The sequence below is a fragment of the Mchenga conophoros genome, linkage group LG20, assembly GCF_057382185.1.
Source record: "Mchenga conophoros isolate Kocher_MC1m ecotype Shallow Benthic linkage group LG20, M_conophoros_male_GT1.1, whole genome shotgun sequence".
Classification (NCBI taxonomy): Eukaryota; Metazoa; Chordata; class Actinopteri; order Cichliformes; family Cichlidae; genus Mchenga; species Mchenga conophoros.
The window spans coordinates 3,559,295-3,583,841 of record NC_140545.1 but is presented as its reverse complement, the minus strand read 5'-3'; the positions used below and the strand labels follow the sequence as shown (position 1 = coordinate 3,583,841).

At 42.8% G+C, this 24,547-nt stretch overlaps 1 protein-coding gene across 3 annotated transcripts; it reads left to right on the top strand.

Moving 5' to 3' along the window:
• The first annotated feature begins 2,213 nt into the window (after positions 1-2,213).
• LOC146550102 (ATP-dependent 6-phosphofructokinase, muscle type-like) lies at positions 2,214-24,038 on the top strand. Of its 3 annotated transcripts, XM_085258708.1 has the most exons (24): positions 2,214-2,500; positions 4,007-4,290; positions 5,250-5,323; positions 5,471-5,548; positions 14,735-14,924; positions 15,519-15,684; positions 15,855-15,899; positions 16,222-16,330; positions 16,425-16,520; positions 16,612-16,704; positions 17,443-17,568; positions 17,671-17,735; positions 18,088-18,151; positions 18,259-18,405; positions 19,429-19,499; positions 19,570-19,657; positions 19,771-19,923; positions 20,019-20,183; positions 20,382-20,443; positions 20,962-21,073; positions 21,169-21,268; positions 22,703-22,808; positions 22,898-23,055; positions 23,190-24,038. In XM_085258708.1, exons 2-23 carry the CDS (start codon positions 4,200-4,202, stop codon positions 23,037-23,039), a joined length of 2,343 nt encoding a protein of 780 aa, XP_085114834.1. In that variant the 5' UTR covers positions 2,214-2,500; positions 4,007-4,199; the 3' UTR covers positions 23,040-23,055; positions 23,190-24,038. The 3 variants fall into 3 exon arrangements, with proteins under 3 accessions (XP_085114834.1, XP_085114833.1, XP_085114832.1); XM_085258707.1 differs by having other exon boundaries at positions 4,170-4,290; positions 22,898-24,038; XM_085258706.1 differs by having other exon boundaries at positions 2,215-2,500; positions 22,898-24,038.
• Positions 24,039-24,547: the final 509 nt, after the last annotated feature.

Genomic DNA, 24,547 nt, shown 5'->3' with positions numbered 1-24,547 from the left:
GATATGGAAACGACACTTCAGTGATGCAAAATCTCATACCGTCTTGCATTCTGCACTTTGTTTCTTGGCCAGATATAAAGGTCAACCATTTTTCTTGAAACATGCAAAGCATCCTGTTCAGTCATGTGATGAGGTGTCCTGTTAGGAGTTATGGAGTAATATATGAGAAATGTAGCCAGCTGCTGAATCACCTCTGCTCCCATGGGCTGATTTCATCCCCGTCCAGAGGTTTGCATGAAGCAAGATTTGGTGCTTAGTGAGGTAACATCAAGATTAAAAGCGGTTTTCATGGAGGTACATCTCATGCTGAACTAGACTGCAGACCTAACCTGCACAGGAGCAACAGGAGAAACATTATGGAGGTTATATGTACCTTGTGTAAATTATGCAAAGAAAAATCTACTTAAAGTTGTTTTGTTTTTTTACTTTTCCCCACTTTACTCTCACACCACTGAACACTGCCAGAGTTAAAGCTGAAACCACCCAGCACACATTAACTTAAATTTAATTAGTCCAATCTTTTATTGATCATGAATAAGTCTTGATTGATTCATTACTTGCCAGTTTCCTTGGTGACTTTCAGCTCTTCTGATAAATGCCTAAAGCACAAATACAGGTTCATACAGACCTAATTTGTAGGGCACCGCAAGTGCCAAAATTAAATAAATAAATACACGATTAAATAATTATTAAATAATTTATTTATTTAAATGTTAAATAAATAAATAATGTATTAAAAACATAATTAATTTCTTATATATGCCATTAAATGTGTGTAATGTGAAAGCCATAAATTATTTATTAAATACAGAATTATAATAATAACAATAAATGATGAAATTTGTAATTATTGCATAACATATAAATTCATTTTTCCTAAAAAGAACAATTGATTTATTTCACTATTTAATTATTTTAGGCTTACGAAATTACTTTAACTTTCAGAGCATGTGATTGGTTAGCCAGTACAGTCAAGACAGAAAGAGCCCTGATAATGAGTCAATGCAGTGTCACAGTCAGTTGAATAGGTGGTGTGGACTCTTTGCATTTGAAATGAAATTACCAACAGCAAAGGCAGAGGAAAGCAGCCCAAACTGTAAGTAACATTGTGTTCCTGTTTCACCAAATACACAAGATTTTTTGGGGTAAGAGTGTAGTGGGATCATTTTTAAATATCTTGTTGATTTGTTGAGGTAAAGCTTATTTATTAAAGTGCTCCAATATTTTCCATTACTCCAGAATTAATGTTTTTAATATCGATCCAGCTTAATTCTAAACTCTAGCTGTGAGAATTATGTGTAAATGTATAATGCTTTACAGAGAAATCTACAGAACATTCTGTTGATGAAACAATATTATTTGATATACTGGTGTACCATATTTTTTAATGCCTTTTTCATAATTAGTCCAGTGTTTATGTCCTTTCCAAATCATTACACATTAATGGACCTTTTATTCTTAAACATCTTGCCAGATACATGATATATGTTTTAAAAAGACAAATAAGTAGGTCTGTTCTCTGCTAGTTTCATTTCATTTCATTCAAATATTATTAAATATTTATTCATGCGTACAGTGATTTTTGTGTATTTTGAGGGCTCACGCGCTCATGCTTCACAAGTAAAACCATTTTACAAATGTACATCCAAACCTGAAAAAATCTATGCACAATGTATTCAGTTCAGCTCATGAATCTGATCATTTCTCATTTCAAAATTCTTTCTGTGTGTACAACTGTCTAAAACCACACCTAACATCTTTCACTCAGTTACAAAGCCTTAAATATATGTGGACGAATCGCTTTATACGCACTTACAGGCACGTTGCATGACCACATGGGGTTTTGAGACAAATTTAAAGCAGTACAATCTACAAATGTAAGATGCATTCAAGTCACAGTGTAAATAATTATTTAAATAATTATTTAAATGAATGTTTTCTACGATGTATTTTTGTTATTTAATTTTGGCACTCTTGCCACTCCATACCAATTGAGGGTCATCGCTCCACGCAGCTAATATAATTATGCTTTTAAATCATGCTGCATAAATAAATAAGAGCATATTTGAAACGTTTTGCTAAAAGAGAACTTTTTTTTATATAAGTTAAAAATAAATAAATAAATAAATAAAATCTTTGTTTACCTGAAAGCAAATTCTAACCCGTGCGCTTTTATTTGAGGTATAGACTTCTACTTCCGGGTCACGTTCCTTACATTTTTTTCTTCTTTCCATTCTTCTAAGCGAAACACAAATACCCCCAAAGCACAAATTGGTCCTTTTTGATAATTTTGATTTCTTGTTTTCGGTTTGTCGTTATTGACGACAAAGACAAAAGCCGGCCCTGAATTTTCCTTCTCGCTTTAAAACGAAAAAAAAAACTCTCTCTCTCTTTTTTTTTTTTTTTTTTTTTTTTCCATTTTTGGCTCTCAGGAAACAAAAAGCGAGCTGCGCGAACATCGGACCAAACCGCTTTTATTCTGAAACTAACTTCTCCACAGGTATTCTGATTAAAGTTTTGTCGGGTTTGGGGAAAGGTTTTTGTGCCTTTACAGTTTAGCGAGGCTTTATTTGAAGAGCTTTTCTGTTATATAGATGCTTTTGAGAAAACTGATGAGAAATGAATGATGTGCGTATTTTTTATTTATTTAGTTTTCGTTTTTTAAAGCAAAAACTAAAGTCATCAAAAATCAAGTAGTTTAATAAGCATCAGGTGCAACTAAGCATAATGTGAGATGAGATCTGTGACCATGCTGTCTCACTGTGCAGAAAAGCTGTTTGGAGAATTTGCAAGCATGAGCTACTTCTTGTGTGTGTTTCATGTCCACACTTGTATTGGACCAGTCAGAAACTCTGATTTTATTCCTAAACAGTTTCATCTCTGAGGCATTTATTCATGGGGTTGGGTCTATTGTCTCGCTTGACGACCCACATGTTTCCCTCAACGTGGCATGTTGAATAGAAGAAGCAAAGCACCCCCACGACGGATAACCTCCACCTCCATGCATGTTTTCTTTTGGGGGATTCTGTGTTTGGTGGGGGTCGGGACCCCCCACGTCCTCCAAACACTCAAAAGTGTACTGAGTCATAAAGTCAGATAGCTGGCAGTGGTTTTCTTCTTGCTGCAGATAGTAGAGTCATAAACACTGACCTTCGCTAAGGTGAGAGAGGCCTGAGGGACCCTTTGATGGTCACTTGTTGTTGTCTTGCTTTTGGGGGAACTTTGGTAACTTTGCCTGCTGTTTGTAGACAATGGGTTGGTCTGTCTCAAATATTCCGATTTTTAGGTCATTTTCTGCTCACACACCTATGATTTGTCTTAAAATGATTTTTTTTCTCATAAATTTGAACCTTTATAATATTTCCGTTTAAGGTTTAGCTTTGTATACATTTCAGAACTCCTTTTGTTTTTGCACGATTAAATCTGAGGTAATGTTTGAACATGAATCCTGATTCACTTTTATTATACAAATCAGTAAAAATTTCAGGCTTTCATCTTAAATGATTTTTGAGATATTTATGTTTAAACATTGAGTGATATATACATTCAAACTTTGGACCATAACGTTTTAGGCTCATCAGAGATGGGCGAGCAGGAGGCCCATGATGATCTTAGATGGAGGGGCCCTAATGCCTCTTACTGTGGGCATGTGGAGGGTCTCAGTGCCTTACAAATGTCTTTGTAGCCTTTCATAGACTGATTATTTTAAATAAAGCTTCCCCCAGTCACTCAGAAATCCCTGTGATTTTTGTCACAATGTGCTTCTGGTGAGAACTTCTCACCAGAAGTTGTCTAAAGGGCGTCCTTTTGAAAAAAGTCTGTTTACTGAACAGGGCTGTTACCAGTCAGGCCTGGGTGTGTCTTCCAGCTTAGCTAGTCAAATTAAAACAGGTTGGTAGTATTTTGGATTGAGCAACTAAGTAGGTGTGCGGGTACTTTTTTATTTTTTGTAGTCAAACCGTTTCCTGCCACGTGCAGTGTTTTTCTCTCTTGCTGTTTATTGCAGGTGATCCCTGCACCCGATTATATTTAGTCGAGCTGTGTGAGTGAGCGGTGGAAGGGGGCAGGATCAGGAACAGTAGTCTATAAAACCAGTGGATTTACTCGGGCTCCCATGAGAAGACAGTGAAGGAAGAGCACTCTACTTTTCTTTCCCCCCTCTCATCAAGGCCACCTGTCTGCCCGGTCCCTCTGGAAACATGTCTGAGGACCTCCAACCAACCGTGGACCCCACAAAGATGGGGGTCGGACGATCCATCGCCGTGCTGACGTCAGGAGGAGACGCTCAGGGTAAGCAGAGGAATGAGGCTTTGCTTTATTTTGAGCATAAAATGATTCTCAGTGGAGGGTAGAAGAACGATCAGACAGCATCTTCTCCTGATGTGTCTGATCACTGAATCCCAGCAAGCTGTTGAAGTCCTAGTTTCTCTTTGTCTCGTGGATGCTAATAGAGTATCATTTTATGCTCTCACTGCACAGCATTTTAAATAAGATCAGAAGCCAGAGAATATAAAGGGCTAGCAACATTTTTTCCAGTGCTGAATGACAGCTGTCAGAGGCCGACGGAGTTTTGGCTGCAAGTGCCATTTGAAGTCCAGAACATGATAGGAGGATTACATCTTGGATTAACTCCACCATCAATGCCTAATGTTACACTGCTCGTAATGTCTCAGAGTAGAAGTGTGGTGGGGGTTAAAACTGGATGAACTCAGATTGTTTAAAGGTTCAAGTCCAAGGTGTTATTATCATTGCTTTTATTCAAGTAGAATAATGTGGACTACGTGAGGATCACAGTGAATATGAAACACTAATTAAAAACTTTTCTCTTTCTCTCCATTTTTTGTTTTGCTTCTCCTGTGAATCCTTCTGGAGCTTTATCTGCCTCTTCTTCCCCTTGTGTGTTCCCTTATTTTACATATTTGGAGCTAATCTTAGTGGCAGTGACCTTTTTCTGGTATGGACAAGAGAAACACTCCCAACCACAGCTGCTGTCTATTGAAACAAGAGCTGCAACATGCCAACAGCCACAACACAAAGTCCCACAGTGGCCTTTAGTGTGCCGGACTTCAAGGGCCAAGATTATGCACAAGATGCACTTTTCCCTTATGGCTATTCTTGGCTTGACATGTGCCTGTGTGCACACTAAGTCACTTAAAGGTTAAGATAAGGCCCGACAGTGTTCGGGTGATATTTGATAGAAAGTTTGAAATGTTCAGTCATCACAGATCAGATCATTTGTGTGTTTTTAGGCATGAATGCAGCCGTGAGAGCCACAGTCAGAGTCGGCATCTACACTGGAGCCAAAGTCTACTTTGTCCATGAGGTATTTGAGCGGCATACAGGTGACATGTTGTCATCAGAATACAGCAATTAAATATAAGATGGAGACACATAGGAGAGAGTTTCCTGTTAAAGTCATGACAGAGGCCATCAGCTCAGGCCTGACGGTGTATGTTGTCATGTGTTGTAGGGCTACCAGGGCCTGGTGGATGGAGGAGAAAACATTTGTCTCGCTACATGGGAGAGTGTGTCTATGATGCTTCAGCTGGTGAGTGATATACAGCTGAATAAAGACCCGTATTTATTGTACCATGGAGAAGACTATTAAAAATGCCTTTTTTAATATATATTGTAGGCTCATTTCTATGTTAAGGATTAATATTTAAAGAGTCACCCTTGACAAAGAAATCAACAATTAACAGGCCAAAATTCATTCTGATCGGTTCATCTTTTGTCAGTTTTTAGGATCCTAAGTCCATCCATCCATCCATCTTCATCCGCTTTGTCCGGGGCCGGGTCGCGGGGGCAGCAGCCTAAGCAAAGAGGCCCAGACCTCCCTCTCCCCAGCCACCTCCTCCAGCTTATCCGGGGGAATACCAAGGCGTTCCCAGGCCAGCCGAGAGATATAATCTCTCCAGCGTGTCCTGGGTCTGCCCCGGGGCCTCCTCCCGGTGGGACATGCCTGGAACACCTCACCCAGGAGGCGCCCAGGGGGCATCCTTGTCAGATGCCCGAACCACCTCAGCTGGCTCCTTTCGATGTGGAGCAGCAGCTGCTCTACTCTGAGCCCCTCCCGGATGGCCGAACTTCTCACCCTATCTCCAAGGGAGAGGCCAGCCACCCTTCGGAGGAAGCTCATTTCTGCCGCTTGTATCCGCGATCTCGTTCTTTCGGTCACTACCCACAGCTCGTGGCCATAGGTGAGGGTAGGGACGTAGATCGACCGGTAAATTGAGAGCTTCGCTTTTACACTCAGCTCCCTCTTCACCACGACGGACCGGTGCAGCGTCCGCATTACTGCAGCTGCAGCCCCAATCCGTCTGTCGATCTCCGGCTCCCTTCTCCCATCACTCGCGAACAAGACCCCGAGATACTTGAACTCCTCCACTTGGGGCAGGAACTCATCCCCGACCCGGAGTGGGCACTCCACCCTTTTCCGGCTGAGAACCATGGCCTCAGATTTGGAGGTGCTGATCATCATTCCCGCTGCTTCACACTCGGCTGCGAACCGTTCCAGTGCGAGCTGGAGGCCTTCACCCGATGAAGCCAACAGAACCACATCATCTGCAAAAATCAGAGATGAGATTCTGAGGCCACCAAAGCGAAAGCCCTCCGCCACTTGGCTGCGCCTAGAAATCCTGTCCATAAAAATTATGAACAGAACCGGAGACAAAGGGCAGCCCTGGCGGAGCCCATCACCCACCGGGAACGAGTCCGACTTATTGCCGGCAATGCGAACCAAGCTCTTGCAACGGTTGTATAGGGATCGAATGGCCCGTAGCAATGGGCCAGACACCCCATATTCCCGCAACACCTCCCACAGGACACCCCGAGGGACACGGTCGAATGCCTTCTCCAAGTCCACAAAACACATGTAGACTGGTTGGGCAAACTCCCATGCACCCTCAAGTATCCTGGAGAGGATAAAGAGCTGGTCCAGTGTTCCGCGACCAGGACGAAAACCGCATTGTTCCTCCTGTATCCGAGGTTCGACTAACGGACGAACTCTCCTTTCCAGCACCCTGGCATAGACTTTCCCAGGGAGGCTGAGGAGTGTGATCCCCCTGTAGTTGGAACACACCCTCCGGTCCCCTTTCTTAAAGATGGGGACCACCACCCCGGTCTGCCAGTCCACAGGTACTGCCCCTGATCTCCACGCAACATTGCAGAGGCGTGTCAACCAGGACAGCCCTACAACGTCCAGAGCCTTCAGGAACTCGGGGCGGACCTCATCAACACCAGGGGCTCTGCCACCAAGGAGTTGTTTAACTGCCTCAGTGACCTCGCCCCCGGAAATTGGCGGGTCATTCCCCTCATCCCCAGACTCTGCTTCCTCCTCGGAAGACGTGTCAGTGGGATTAAGGAGGTCCTCGAAGTATTCCTTCCACCGCCTGACAATTTTCTCAGTCGACGTCAGCAGCGCTCCGCCAGCACTATACACAGTGCAGGTAGAGCACCGCTTTCCCCTCCTGAGACGTCTGACGGTTTGCCAGAATCTCTTCGAGGCAGTCCGAAAGTCTTTTTCCATGGCCTCTCCGAACTCCTCCCACACCCGAGTTTTTGCTTCAGCCACTGCCCGAGCCGCATTCCGCTTGGCCTGTCGATACCTGTCGGCTGCCTCCGGAGTCCCACAGGCTAACCAAGCCCGATAGGACTCCTTCTTCAGCCTGGTGGCTCCCTTCACCTCTGGTGTCCACCATTTGGTTCGGGGATTACCACCACAGCAGGCACCAACCACCTTGCGGCCGCAGCTCAATGCAGCAGCTTCGGCAATGGAGACGCTGAACATGGTCCACTTGCTGTTTACTCGATCACTGCTGACTCTTGGTGGCGCTGTCACTTGGTGTTGCTCGCTCTGTGGTAGAGTATCACTTCCTGTTCCTGCTCAAACACAGTGGTGTTTCTGAGTAGCTTATTTGCTTAGCGATTTAATTAACAACTTTTAAATACATTCTTCTTTCATAGTATAATCTTCACGTGCTTCCTCCGAAGCACACTTTCTGTGTACTCACTACCTAATTTATAGCCAAAGTATTCACTCACTGTCTCTGTACTGTCTCGCTAGCCTAGCTTAGCTCGTAGCCGACTCATTAGCACCATGGCTACTTCACCTGTCCCTCCTGCACTTTCTTGCTCATTGTGTCAGATGTTTAGTTACTCCTCGGCCTCCTTTAGCAGTAATGATATCTGTAACAAATGTAGCATATTTGCAGCGCTGGAGGCCAGGATTACTGAATTGGAGACTCGGCTTCGCACCCTTCATTCACCCGCAGCTAGCCAGGCCCCTGTAGCTGGTGCAGCCGAAAATAGCGTAGGCCCCGCTAGCTGTTCCCCGGCAGGTCCCAAGCAGCTGGGGAATCAGGGCGGCTGGGTCACGGTGAGGAGGAAGCATAGTCCTAAACAGAAGCCCCAGGTACACCACCAACCCGTTCATGTGTCTAACCGTTTTTCCCCACTCGGCGACACACCCGCCGGGGGTCAAACTCTGGTAATTGGCGATTCTGTTCTCAGACATGTGAAGTTAGAGACACCGGCAACCATAGTCAATTGTCTTCCAGGGGCCAGAGCAGGCGACATTGAAGGAAATTTAAAACTGCTGGCTAAGGGTAAACGTAAATTCAGTAAAATCATAATTCACGTCGGCAGTAATGACACCCGGTTACGCCAATCGGAGGTCACTAAAATCAATATTGAATCGGTGTGCAACTTTGCCAAAACAATGTCGGACTCTGTAGTTTTCTCTGGTCCCCTCCCCAATCAGACCAGGAGTGACATGTTTAGCCGCATGTTCTCCTTAAATTGCTGGCTGTCTGAGTGGTGTCCCAGAAACGATGTGGGCTTCATAGATAATTGGCAAACCTTCTGGAGGAAACCTGGTCTTGTTAGGAGAGACGGCATCCATCCCACTTTGGATGGAGCAGCTCTCATTTCTAGAAATATGGACAAATTTATTAAACCCCCCAAAATATGACTATCCAGAGTTGGGACCAGGAAGCAGAGTTGCAGTCTTACACGCTTCTCTGCAGCTTCTCTCCTCCTGCTACCCCCCCAAAAACCCATCTCCATAGAGACTGTGTCAGCTTCCAAAAAGACAAAAAACAAACTAAAAACCAGCAACAAACAACTTAAACATAAACAATCACAAAGAAAGAACAATACAGTATCCACATCTGAACCAAAGAGTAAAACAGTGAAATGTGGATTATTAAATATTAGGTCTCTCTCCTCCAAGTCTCTGTTAGTACATGACTTAATAATTGATCAACAAATTGATTTACTCTGCCTTACAGAAACCTGGTTGCAGCAGGATGATTATGTTAGTTTAAATGAATCAACACCCCCGAGCCATTCTAACTACCAGAAATCTCGAAGCACAGGCCGAGGGGGAGGTGTGGCAGCAATTTTTCACACCAGCCTATTAATTAATGAAAGACCAAGACAGACTTTTAATTCATTTGAAAGCCTGATGCTTAACATTGTCCACCCCAGCTGTGAAACTCAGAAACCAGTCTTACTTGTTATCATCTATCGTCCACCTGGGCCTTACACAGAGTTTCTGTCTGATTTCTCAGACTTTATATCTAATTTAGTTCTGAGCTCAGATAAAATAATTATTGTGGGTGATTTTAACATCCATGTAGATGCTAAAAATGACAGCCTCAACATGGCATTTAATCTGTTATTAGACTCAATTGGTTTCTCTCAAAATGTAAAAGAACCCACCCACCACTTTAATCACACCCTAGATCTTGTTTTAACATATGGCATCGAACCTGAACATTTAACAGTGTTTCCTGAAAACCCTCTCCTGTCTGATCATTTCCTGATAACATTTACTTTTACAATAATTGATTACACAGCGGTGAAGAGTAGACTTTATCAAAGTAGATGTCTTTCTGAAAGCACTGTAACTAAGTTTAAGAATATAATCCACCCACTGTTATCATCTCCAATGCCCTGTACCAACACAGAGCAAAGCAGCTATCTGAACGCTACCCCAACAGAGGTCGATTATCTTGTTAATAATTTCACCTCCTCACTACGTACGACTCTGGATACTGTAGCTCCTGTGAAAACTAAGGCCTCAAATCAGAAGTACCTGACTCCGTGGTATAATTCTGAAACACGTACCCTAAAGCAGATGACTCGTAATCTGGAGAGGAAATGGCGTGTCACAAATCTAGAGGATCATCATTTAGCCTGGAGAAATAGTTTGCTGCTTTATAAGAAAGCCCTCCGCAAAGCCAGAACATCTTACTATTCATCACTGATTGAAGAAAATAAGAACAACCCTAGGTTTCTCTTCAGCACTGTAGCCAGGCTGACAAAAAGTCAGAGCTCTTTTGAGCCAACCATCCCTTTAACGTTAACTAGTAATGACTTCATGAACTTCTTCACAAATAAAATTTTTATCATTAGAGAAAAAATTACCAATAATCATCCCACAGATGTAATATTATCTACAGCTACTCTTAGTACCATTGATATTAAGTTAGACTCTTTTTCTCCAATTGATCTTTCTGAGTTAACTTCAATAATTACTTCCTCCAAACCATCAACGTGTCTTCTAGACCCCATTCCTACAAAACTGCTCAAAGAAGTCCTGCCATTAATTAATTCTTCGATCTTAAATATGATCAACCTATCTCTAATAATCGGCTATGTACCACAGGCCTTCAAGCTGGCTGTAGTTAAACCTTTACTCAAAAAGCCATCTCTAGACCCAGCAGTCTTAGCTAATTATAGGCCAATCTCCAACCTTCCTTTCATATCAAAAATCCTTGAAAGAGTAGTTGTCAAACAGCTAACAGATCATCTGCAGAGGAATGGTTTATTTGAAGAGTTTCAGTCAGGTTTCAGAGCTCAGCACAGCACAGAAACAGCTTTAGTGAAGGTTACAAATGATCTTCTTATGGCCTCTGACAGTGGACTCATCTCTGTGCTTGTCCTGCTAGACCTCAGTGCAGCGTTCGATACTGTTGATCATAATATCCTATTAGAGCGATTAGAACATGCTGTAGGTATTACAAGTACTGCGCTGCAGTGGTTTGTATCATATCTATCTAATAGACTCCAATTCGTGCATGTAAATGGAGAGTCCTCTTCACACACTGAGGTTAATTATGGAGTTCCACAGGGTTCAGTGCTAGGACCAATTCTGTTTACATTATACATGCTTCCCTTAGGCAGTATCATTAGAAGACATAGCATACATTTTCACTGCTATGCAGATGACACCCAGCTCTATCTGTCCATGAAGCCAGATAACACACACCAATTAGTTAAACTGCAGGAATGTCTTAAAGACATAAAGACCTGGATGGCCGCTAACTTTCTGCTTCTTAATTCAGATAAAACTGAGGTTATTGTACTCGGCCCTGAAAATCTTAGAAATATGGTATCTAATCAGATTCTTACTCTGGATGGCATTACCTTGGCCTCCAGTAACGCGGTGAGGAACCTTGGAGTCATTTTTGACCAGGACATGTCCTTCAACGCACATATTAAACAAATATGTAAGACTGCTTTCTTCCATTTGCGCAACATCTCTAAAATTAGAAATATCCTGTCTCAGAGTGACGCTGAAAAACTAGTTCATGCATTTATTACTTCCAGGCTGGACTACTGTAATTCATTATTATCAGGATGTCCAAAAAACTCACTGAAAAGCCTTCAGCTAATCCAAAATGCTGCAGCAAGAGTCCTGACAGGGACTAGAAAGAGAGAGCATATTTCTCCTGTTTTGGCTTCCCTTCATTGGCTTCCTGTTAAATCCAGAATTGAATTCAAAATCCTGCTCCTCACATACAAGGTCTTAAATAATCAGGCCCCATCTTATCTTAATGACCTTGTAGTACCATATCACCCTATTAGAGCGCTCCGCTCTCGCTCTGCAGGCCTACTTGTTGTTCCTAGAGTATTTAAAAGTAGAATGGGAGGGAGAGCCTTCAGTTTTCAGGCCCCTCTTCTGTGGAACCAGCTTCCAGTTTGGATTCGGGAGACAGACACTATCTCTACTTTTAAGATTAGGCTTAAAACTTTCCTTTTTTCTAAAGCATATAGTTAGGGCTGGACCAGGTGACCCTGAATCCTCCCTTTGTTATGCTGCAATAGATGTAGGCTGCCGGGGGATTCCCATGATGCATTGAGTTTTTCCTTTCCAGTCACCTTTCTCACTCACTATGTATTAATAGACCTCTCTGCATTGAATCATATCTGTTATTAACCTCTGTCTCTCTTCCACAGCATGTCTTTATCCTGTCTTCCTTCTCTCACCCCAACCGGTCGCAGCAGATGGCCGCCCCTCCCTGAGCCTGGTTCTGCCGGAGGTTTCTTCCTGTTAAAAGGGAGTTTTTCCTTCCCACTGTCGCCAAAGTGCTTGCTCATAGGGGGTCATATGATTGTTGGGTTTTTCTCTGTATCTATGAAGCGCCTTGAGGCGACTTTTGTTGTGATTTGGCGCTATATAAATAAAATTGAATTGAAATTGAATTGAATTGAATCCATTCGGACTCAATGTCCCCAGTCTCCCTCGGAATGCTGTTGAAGCTCTGCCGGAGGTGTGCGTTGAAGATCTCGCGGACTGGGGCCTCTGCTAGACGTTCCCAGTACACCCTCACTACGCGTTTAGGTGCACCAGGTCTGTCCAGGGTCTTCCCCCGCCACCTGATCCAACTCACCACCAGGTGGTGATCAGTTGACAGCTCAGCCCCTCTCTTTACCCGAGTGTCCAGAACATATGGTCGCAGGTCTGCTCATACGATTACAAAATCGATCATCGACCTACGGCCTAGAGCGTCCTGGTGCCACGTGCACTTATGGACACTCTTATGTTCGAACAGGGTGTTCGTTATGGCCAAACTGTGATTAGCACAGAAGTCCAATAACAAAGCACCGCTCGGGTTCAGATCAGGGAGGCCGTTCCTCCCAATCACGCCCCTCCAGGTCTCGCTGTCGTTACCCACGTGAGCATTGAAGTCTCCCAGCAGGACAACAGAGTCTCCAGGTGGAGCACCCTCCAGCACCCCGCCCAGGGACTCTAAGAAGGCTGGGTACTCTGAACTGCCACTTGGCGCATACGCGCAGATGACAGTCAGGACCCGTTCCCCGACCCTAAGGCGCAGGGAACAAACCCTCTCGTCCACCGGGAAAAACCCCAACGTACCAGCAGCAAGCCGAGGGGATACTAGGATACCCACCCCAGTCCGCCGCCTCTCACCAGGGGCAACTCCAGACTGAGACAGAGTCCAGCCCCTCTCCAGGAGACTGGTTCCAGAGCCCGAGCCATGTGTAGAGGTAAGCCCGACTATATCTAGCCGGTACCTCTCAACCTCACGCACTAACTCAGGCTCCTTCCCCACCAGAGAGGTGACATTCCATGTCCCTATTGCCAGTCTTGGCAGCCAGGGGTCAGTCCGCCAGGGCCTCCGCTCCTGGCCGCCACCCGGCACACAATGCACCCGACCCCTATGGCGCCTCCTGCGGGTGGTGGGCCTGCGGGAGGATGGGCCCATGTCTCCTCTTCGGGCTGTGCTCGGCCGGGCCCCATGGACTAAGGCCCGGCCACCAGACGCTCGCCCTCGGGCACCCTCCCCGGGCCTGGCTCCAGGGCGGGGCCCCGGTAACCCTATCCCGGGCAGGGTAAACTGTTCCCTCGGTGTCTTTTTCATAAGGGTCTTATGAATCGCTCTTTGTCTGGTCCCTCACCCAGGGCCAATTTGCCATGGGAGACCCTACCAGGGGGCAAAAGCCCCCAGACAACATAGCCCCTGGGATCCCTGTGACACACAAACCCCTCCACCACGATAAGGTAGCGATTCCAGGAGGGGAGGATCCTAAGTTGAGTTTCTAATTACAATCAATGTTTATGCTGATAACAAAAGGAAGCAGATACATACCTAAAAAAATGAAGGAGGGAGTTTGTCAGCCTCAGTCTGACTAATCTGCAAAACACTGCATCTACAAATTGTGGAAAAATGTTCCAGCAGCTACAATCCTATGTCAGACAAGAGCGGGACAACTTTCCTCTCCCAGAGGTTCCCCACCTGGTCTCAGTTCCCAGATGTTTGCAGACTGTTGTTAAAAGAAGAGGGAATGCCACACAGTGGTAAACTTGATCCTGTCCCAACTTTTCTGACATGCTTTGCTGTCATCAAATTCAAAATGAGCTAATATTTTTCTTAAAATATAAAATTTTCCCACTTTAAACATCTGATATATTTTCTGTGTTCTATTGTGAATAAAATATGCATTTATGAGATTTTCTAATCAGTGGATTCTGTTTTTATTTACCTTTTTTTGCAGCATCGCAACTTCTATGGAAGTGGGTTTGTGGTAACAAATGGATGCTTCTGTAAATGCTTCTGATATCACAACAAGCTGAGTGATGACATTAAACAAGTGACTCTGCCCTGTGATTTAAGGATCGTGGTAATACTGAACGGCATCATTCATAGTTATTTGTCTAAATACAGCAGTCTGGCAAGGAGTGACACACTGACATTTATGAAGTGTGTGTGAATGGCAGCAGAGGCTGCGGCAGATTTCTAAGATATCGTCTTTACTCGTGATGCAACCTCACTCCATGGGAATCCAGGCCACCCTAATGAGCTGTTATAAAGCTGACCCGATGATATCTAACTGTTATGGAAAACACTGTTGGGTTAATTGTCTGTCAATGCTGCATTAACGTTTTCAAAGCCAGTTATAAAAGCTTCTCCTCTTCCTGTGTTAGGGTGGTACTGTCATCGGCAGCGCTCGCTGCAAGGACTTCAGAACCAGAGACGGTCGTATGAAGGCCGCCTGCAACCTGGTGAAGCTGGGCATCACCAACCTGTGTGTAATCGGTGGAGACGGCAGTCTGACGGGAGCCAACGAGTTCAGGACCGAGTGGAGCGGGCTGCTGGTTGATCTGGTCCGAGCAGGTAAAGAGACAAACGAGGCTGCGAGAATCGTGAATGTGTCAAATCTTTCAGCCTCGTCTTTTTGTGTCTGACTAAATCTGTCTGTCCTCGTCTCTCTTCCAAGATTAGCTTCTAATTCATCACAAAAAGACGGGGTAGGGGAAAATAATGAAAAGCATGTGCATTCACTAGGAATATACAGTGGTGTGCTTTGTTTTGACCACTAAAAACTAAATTTGGGGACGTTTCCAAAATGCTGCATAAAGTTTAAATTTATAAGTTAAAGCCTCAGTCACACAACTCATACAAGCTCCAGTAAGGGCTAAATAACTGAATTTTACATTTTTTTCCACTCACTATGTGGTTGGCAATAAGCATTTTACCCTAGCAACCAGTAGATACCAAGGGGTTGACAACCAGTCTCTAGGCCTGTGCGTCTGAGGCTGCAAGAAAGAAAGATAAGAATAAACTTTATTGTTCCACTTGGAAATTTGTCTTGGACAAACGGCGCTAAACATAGCTGCATTCGCCTAATGAAAACCATGAAAATTAAAAAGGGGGATAAAAACAAACAAACCAATGTTTGTATCATCAGATTATGTATCATGTCTGCAGGTAAGATCACTGAGGAAGAAGCTAAGAAATCGTCCCACCTCAATATTGTTGGCATGGTCGGCTCAATCGACAATGACTTCTGCGGCACTGACATGACCATCGGTACTGACTCGGCACTGCACCGCATCATTGAGGTGGTGGATGCCATCACCACGACTGCACAGAGGTCAGACCCCACTGTGCATTCAAAAAGTGAATCTGTCAACCAAATTAATAGTTTGCACATATGTACAGGTAGAAAACTCTAGAAAAAAATGGACGTATCGCCTTTCTTATGCCTGTCAGTTTATAGTGGATATACTGATTCTGCATATTCATTTTTTTCAAAATCCACAGCCACCAGAGGACATTTATCCTGGAAGTGATGGGCAGACACTGTGGGTCAGTACTCTATCTGTGTGTGTGTCATTAGACTGAGAGACTATTATATTTGCGTGACTTATTTATTCTCATTCATGTGTGCAACAAGTAGTTACAGTGCATAACATAACGAACTCTCTCCAGTTACAGTCTTCTTATTAATATGATGCTGGTGCACAAATGACCTGAATGCCTCTGTATTGTTTGTGTCAGTGGACTGGTGGGATCTTGTGACTGTCAAAGAGGTTTTGTGATTTAAAAGTACAGCCGAAAAAACATGTTCCTGTGGCTACGTCTATGAATCAGGCTGCTTAACCGTTTGTGTTTGCACACATGCGTGCAGTTACCTGGCCCTGGTGACGGCTCTCGCCTGTGGAGCTGACTGGGTGTTCATTCCCGAGATGCCTCCAGATGATGGCTGGGAGGACCACTTGTGCAGGAGGCTGTCAGACGTAAGTGTTTCTTCATTTGAAGATACCCACATCCTCTCTTTGCATGCATATTTGTACTTTTATCTCTGTTATTATTATTATTTTTTTACTTTAGCAAAGAGCCCGTGGATCTCGACTAAATGTGATCATTGTGGCCGAGGGCGCGATGTGCAAGGATGGCAAACCGATTACATCTGACCAGATCAAAAAGGTAAGCTGTATGGTTCTTACTATTGTGCGAGTATTATTGTAAGCTATGCTGACAGTATACTGAACAAAGAGCTGGATTTGTTTGTGTCCAGTTGGTAACTGACAGACTCGGCTTTGATACCCGCACCACTGTTCTTGGACACGTGCAGAGAGGAGGAACACCCTCTGCCTTCGACAGAATCCTGGTGAGTGTCCCAGTAAAACGCAGAGTAGAATCCACACAGTACACAGCTCTACTTCTGCCTCTACTGAGGCTCCTGACTCCTGAGGAGTGTACTATGAAGTAAGAATTAATGGAGTAGTAAACCATAATGAGCTAAAAGTCTGAGTTTCTTTAAAAAAGTAGCTTTTAAATGGCTAAATCACCATGGTAACTTACCTTGAACACGTAACCTGGTCTGGAGAAGGTTTAAAATCCTCTGGAAATGCAACATTTTTAATACATTTCTTTTATTTACAGCATATAAAGCAGGATATAGAGTCTCTGCTAGGAGAACCTGTTTTATATGTACAAGTTGTACAGAGGGTGCAGTCTGCAATAAAATAAACTTGAATTATTTTACTCCTCTGTGCACTAAATCACCACATTAACAGTTTTCTGCAGCATTAATTTCCTGTCTTATTTGTAACAGTGTGTTTACATTTTACTGTAATATTTTATCTTTTTATCTTTATATATTTGTAGTCACCATTTCATTATCATCATCTGATAACATCTGTGAGTGGAGTAGGTGACGCTCATAGGGATCATTTTATACAGAAGAGTCATATAATCCGCGAAGCACCTGTTTTTATTAGATGCGCATGAACGAAGCCTGAAGGGCTGAACTGGGTCAAGAAAGCTAACGGAAAGAAAGCCTAGCTGTGTTGAACTTTCTTCGTAGTACACCCTCTGGTGAACTGGCTCTGTTGGTTTACTCTAGGGCAGCAGGATGGGAGTGGAGGCGGTGATGGCATTGCTGGAGGCCACCCCAGACACTCCCGCCTGTGTGGTCACCCTGTCGGGGAATCAAGCCGTCAGATTGCCGCTCATGGAGTGCGTGCAAGTGGTACGTCAGAGTATTTTCACCCAAGGAAAAAGATGATTAGTGTGTTGCTTTGCCTGTTCTGAGGGATATCCACTAACACTACAATGACTTTACGCTTTACAGACAAAAGAAGTGACTGCTGCCATGGCTCAGGGCAGATTTGACGATGCCATCAAGCTCAGAGGAAAGTACGTGTTTCACAGAGAGTATTAGCAATAAAACATTTAAGTGATCGACTAACTTTGCATAACTATGGAGCCTGAATTGTGCAGCTTCAGGCTCTGCCAATGTCATCTGCTCTGTGGGCTGAACAAATTAGACATTAGATGGCACATGCAATCAATTAAAAAACTTTAAAGTAAAACTTGCAATACCATTTAAATATTAAGTAATGCCTAATAACAAAAAGGAAAAATCATTAAAATACTGACTACAATAATTTTATATTGTTTATTCTGACTAAACACTGTAAAAGTCTAACAGCTGAGCCGTATTTTTAATCTAGCTAATAACCCACTAACCCTCCTTTATGATGTGTAGGAGTTTTGAAAACAACTGGAATACGTACAAGCTGCTGGCTCACATCAATCCTCCAGATACTAAGGTGAGCGACCTTCACCTTCTAAACCAGACTCGTCCTGACTCCCTGTTGTTACTGAATCATGTTTAAGGACCTTCAGCTGTCTCATTGTGTCCATCTGTCGCTGGCAGAGTAACATCAATGTGGCCATTATGAATATCGGCGCCCCCTGTGCTGGTATGAACGCTGCCGTGCGTGCAGCGGTGAGGATGGGCATCATCCAGGGTCACTCCATGCTGGCAGTCCATGAAGGTTTCGACGGTCTGGCTCAAGGACAGGTAATAATTTTTTTGGTAATCTGTTATCCTTTTAAACCAGAGAACCAGTGTCACACGTGCAAGAATCTTCTTCCTACTTCGGTTACGAAGACTAGAACTGCTTTTTGTTGCCTCTGGTGTTTTGTTCCCTGTCAGATCAAAAAATATGAGCATAAAACATCCATCAAACAGCGACGACAACTGTTATGTTATCACACGTGGTGGTCACAATGGCAAGATATTAAGTATGAATGGCGACATACATGCAAGACATAAAAAGGCTAACAAAGCACTGAAAACACATGTTAGAAGAAAGATCAATGTGTACTTTAATGAGCACCACCAAACTGGGAGGTGGTTCCACAGAAGAGGGCCTGAAAACTAAGGGCTCGGCCTCCCATTCTACTTTTAAATACTCCAAGAATCACAAATAAGCCCCCAGTCTGAGAATAAACTGCTCTTGTAGGATAATTATGGGGCCTGATTATGTATGTGAGGAGAAGGATTTAAAAAAATATCCCTACATTGTTGTTGTTGTTGTTAACTGCTGTTATTAACAACCAGTGTTCTTGCTTGTAGCATCAGAGAGAGAGAGAAGTTGCTGTGGTGAAGTTGTTGACTGGACTCAGTGTGTGTGTGTGTGTGTGTGTGTGTGTGTGTGTGTGTGTGTGTGTGTGTGTGTGTGTGTGCGTGTGTGTGTGTGGCATTAGTTGGTTCAGTTGTTGTTCAGTTGATTAGCTCGGAATTTATATTGGGAGCAATATAAACGCCCCTGTACCCATGAAATTGGAGCTATTCCCATTGAAGCCCTTTTTGCATCTATGTGTCACGTAAAGAAAAAAAAAACAAAAACGGGCCTTTCAAAATAAAAGACCTCTGCTTCTCTTCTGTTTTTATTGGGTGGGGTCAAATGCAGATACATGCTTTCAAATAATTCAAGTAAGTCATTGCTTTCATGTGTGAGTACTGTACTTTGTCTTCCAATAGTTATAAGTGTTTTACTTTTATTATATAAGCTCAGTTAGATCTTCCTGTTCACTACAGATCGAGCCCATTATCTGGACTTCTGTGAGTGGCTGGACTGGAAAAGGAGGTTCAATGTTGGGCACCAAGAGGTAAAAATATGCATTTTTGTTTCTTTGATTTTATATTTGGAAAATAAACATGTATCCTGTATTCCCGAAGAACTCTTCCAGGCAAAAGGTTGGAGGAGATCAGCCAGAACATCGCCAAATTCAACATCCACGCTTTGGTGATCATTGGCGGCTTTGAGGTAAGAAGTGGCAGAAGGCTTTGTTTCTCTTCTGCTCATTCAAAGTGAGCAGAAGTTCCTGAAACTAGAAGCACAGAAAAAAAAATGAATCTGCGTCTCCTCTTTTGCTGCAGGCGTATGTTGGAGGCCTTGAGCTGGTGCAGGCTAGGGAGAAATATGAGGAAATGTGCATTCCCATTGTGGTTATCCCTGCCACCGTATCCAACAACGTCCCTGGCTCTGACTTTAGCATCGGCGCTGACACTGCCCTGAACACCATCACCTCCGTTAGTGGCTGAACAGCAAATATATATGCACATGCACAAACATAAATTAAAAAGGAAGCAGTTTATCTTTTACTTTCTGGTTTGTTTCTCTGCAGACCTGTGACAGGATCAAGCAGTCTGCAGCAGGCACCAAGCGCCGCGTGTTTATCGTTGAGACTATGGGTGGATACTGTGGCTACTTAGCCACCATGGCAGGTCTGGCTGCTGGGGCTGATGCCGCTTACATCTTTGAGGAAAAATTCGACATTAAAGATCTGGAGGTGAGCTGAAAGTCGGTGAAGAAGAGGGCATGGCCATCAAGTGTGAGTTCATTGCTTGAAGTGACTGTCTTAAGAGGGCAGTTTCTTCCTGAGGACAGAAACATAATGAATTCATTGTGTTGCACTCTTTTGGTTTCAGTTTTCTGTCTTTAAAGTTTATGGAGTCTGAAAAGTAATTAGGTGAACTTTTGCTCACAGGCGAACGTCCAGCACATGGTGGAGAAGATGAAGACAACAGTGAAGAGAGGTCTGGTGCTCAGGTAGGTTTTGTTCTGGCAGGGAAAAGAAATGAAGTGCAACAGGAAGAAGGTAAATACCTGGTATAAAACCAGTAATCTGGTTAACTGCTACTGAGTAAATCTTCGGAATATCCAGTTGTTGTAACCCTCTAGTCATTGTGAATCACTGATTTAGCAGAGCATCAATCACAAACTCACAGCGAGTGCTTCAATTTTCTGTATACAAACACCAAAAACTCAGGATATTCAAAACAATAAGAACCCAGGAGACGAGTTCTTTTATACAACAGGCAATTTTAACTGAAAGCATGTCATTTCAAAATAGGAAAGTGACGGTTTAAATAATAAAACTAGTAAAGAATTTTATTTATCTGCTCTAGTTTGATTGGCTCACTGTCATAGTTGAATTCAAATGAGCCATTATTACACCTTTACAATGTCTGCTGTGAACAGGACCCATAATTCATGCTCTGAAACCAGATAAAAGTCCATTTATTTTCAGGCAACAGCAGAATCATTTACTGTTCATTGTTCAAAAGGAATGAAAGCTGCAATTCCAACTACACGACTGATTTCATCTTCAACCTGTACTCAGAGGAGGGAAAAGGCATCTTTGACTGCCGTAAGAATGTCCTTGGACACATGCAGCAGGTGTGTTCATGAGGGGAAATGTCCAAACGCAATAATTGGTTTGCTCCTCATTTTTCTGTGATTTATTCTAACTGCGTGTCCTCTACCAACTGCAGGGCGGCACTCCTACACCCTTCGACAGAAACTTTGGCACAAAGATGGGTGCCAAGGCAGTTCTGTGGCTTACTGACAAACTGAAGGAGTGCTATAGGCATGGTATGTGCACTTAAAGCCAAACTCTGTGTTATATATGATGAAATATGCCGTTGTTTAAAGTTTTGAAGTAAAGTTTCTTGAATCTGATATATTTATATGTAGAGTTAATTTCATGTTGTAAAGTCATAGCAAAGAAAAAGTACACCTTCTGTCAGTTATAAGTCTGTACATATCAAAATTAACCTTAAAATTTGGTTAATAAAACATACGATAAACAGCAACTCGTGACCTGTTACATCATCTTGGTATTTATTTGACAAATGTGTGAAAAAGAAGGTAAATAGCAGCCAGTTGCTGCCAATCTTGCACTTGATTAACTGATCATCTTTAAGTGTGAGCACTTCTATAAAAGCAGAGCTTTTGGCAGTTTTCTGCTCTGCAGCATTCAAATGTGTGTTAACATGACGCCAAGGAGGAAAGACATCAGCAGAGCTGTTAGAGGAGCAACTGCTGCTGCCCATCAGTCAGATAAAGTCCATCATTCTACAGTGAGGATTGCTCTCCAGTGGAGATCACTCAGAAAAGCTCCCAGTATTTCCATGAGTGGATGTTCCAGCAAATTCACCCCAAGGTCAGACCATGCAATCCTCAGAGAAACTGCAAAAAACCCAAGTGCTACATTTCAGACTCTATAGGCCTCAGTTAGCACGTTAAATGATGACTTGGATTTGCAAAATTGCTTCTAAACAAACCACAAAACCCCTAGAACAATGTCCTTTTGAAAGACATGACCAAAGAGGGAGATATTTGGCCATAATACCCAGTGCTGTGTTTGGTCAGAAGAGACACTTCATATCAGCGGTCAAGCACGGTGGTGATTTCAGCTTGTTTTGCAGCCACAGGATCAGGGCACCTCTCTATTGAAGTATTCTACAGTTAAATGTGAGGCCATCTGTGTGACAGCTAAAGCTGGGCTGAAACTAGCTCGCACAACAGGACAATGATCTCAGTCACACCAGCTAATCTACAACACAATAGCTGGAAAAGAAAAGAATCAAGGTGGTGCAATAGTCTAGTCAAGGTCCAGAGCTGCCATAAATATGTGGACATTAGAAAGACTGATACAGTGATACATAAAACTGCTGTACAACGGGGTGAGCTTTAGTTTTTCAAACAATGCTTCTGCTTTTTAATTTAGTTTTGGTTAAATAAACAATGAAACTGTGAAATTGTTCACAGAAACTGAAAAGGGTGCTGTTTTTAAAGCTGCTGAAGACCAGATGATTGTTTTTACGTTCAATGCTCTAATATGTAAAAGCTTCCAAGTGGCCGAGCCAAACATTGACAACAATCGTGTAGCAGATCTACGTCATGTTTTGTCATTCTAAATGTACATTTTTCATACATAATCATATGTTATGAATATTCCTTTCAGTAAGTCATGTGGAATGTGAATCATGAATTAGTTAATCAGTTTGTCTTTGGGGCTTTTAGGTCGTATCTTTGCTAACACAGCAGACTCCGCTTGCGTGCTGGGAATGAGAAAAAGGGCACTCACCTTCCAACCTCTCGCTGAATTGAAGGAAGACACAGATTTTGAGTATGATATATATTTTCGAGCTCACATGTTGTAAGAATATAAGTACAATAACAAGCATCCGAGTGAATGATCCCTCCCATCTGTTGCAGGCGCCGCATCCCTAAGATACAGTGGTGGCTGAAAATCAGGCCCATCATGAAGATCTTGGCTAAATATGACATCAAACTGGACACCTCTGAACACGCCGACTTGGAGCATGTGATCAAGAAGAGTAGCTTTCTTGGGAAGTAGACGCCATCTGCTCCCTGTTAGTACGCAGTTGGACAGGGGGATTTTGTTCTTTTCCATAAACAAACTTATGTTTTCTTGTTTAACCATCTGTGTGCCTCAGTAAAAGAGCTGCTATCTTTCCTGTCCTGATTGTTTGCTTCCTCTTTGTAGCCCTCCTCATCCTGAGAAGCTTTTCCTGAATACACAGTGCAGAAGAAAACAAGCCATTAAAGATGACTGATAATCCCCCCAAAACACTGTGTTGTTGGTGATTAATGCCAATTAATGTGATCTGTCCAGAGAAACTAGCAGACTAATTTTTAATTTACACTCTATTTTGGAAATGGTGTCTGATCAAAACCCATACAGCGAACACAGTGATTAAAAGTTTACATATTTAGCAACTGCGTGACCTGATGATCATCTAGACGTCATTTAGTGTTTTTGTTTTGTTTTTCCTTGTAGCCATAGTAAATTGTACCCGTTACACCTATACGTATGAATTTTAGGTCACTGGAAGCGCTGATATAATTACACCTAATGCATCTGAATTAGTAAGCCCCAATCACAAATCTTTAGAAAACGTCCTTTACTCCAAGAGGTTCTTGCCCCCGAAAATTTTGAACCCCAATTGAAAACCATTGATGTCTGGTAAAAGCAGCCAGCTATAATAACGTGATCCATCGGTACACATTCAGCCTCCTTTTCTTTATCCTGATTTTGAACAATACTTGAGCTGGGTGCAGCTAAAGATGGACTCATAGCGATCTGTTTAAATATCCTCTGCACATATTCAAACACAGATATATTATTCTCTGAATAAGCTCTGTTTGTATGGGTTTGTCATAAAAATAAATGTATGTAGAAAAAGCCATAACAAAAAGAGATTACCTATGTTTAACGAAGAACTGTGACTACAACTGAAGCAGCCTTTGTTTTGTTTTATTTGTTTTCAATAAATTTTGGTAAATTTTCTGGAAACAAATGTTATAACATGTTAATAAAAGCTTTGTTTACTGACTTATTCTTTTGAGGCACTTACTAATTTATGGTTTTGCTGAAATTCCCATATCGCTGTGATGATACGTAGACTTGAAAAGAACAAATTTATATAGTGATTTATAGAACCCTGGCCTACTCGCTCGCCACTTTTTTAAGTACACACATTTAACTGCTTTTTAACATAAATAGCTAATCAGCCAGAGAAGCAACTTTAACCTCCTAAGACTTGAGCTCTTCCATGGCATGCATTTTTAATATTTCTTTGATATTTGGGCATATTGGGACCTCATGAATGTAAAAACAAAGAATTGCCAGATCTTTTTTTTTAACCTCATTTTTATTTCTGACAAAAATGAGATCCACATATGAGGACATTTGTTTTAAATTTTGATAGAACAGTGGCAGTAGAATGTCCTCCTAAGTGGATATCAGGCACTTGTAGAGAAATATTAGTGTTTTTAGGTCTAGACAATCCAAAATGTGATGTCCACATATGTGGACACAAGGTCCTAGGAGGTTAAATGTGA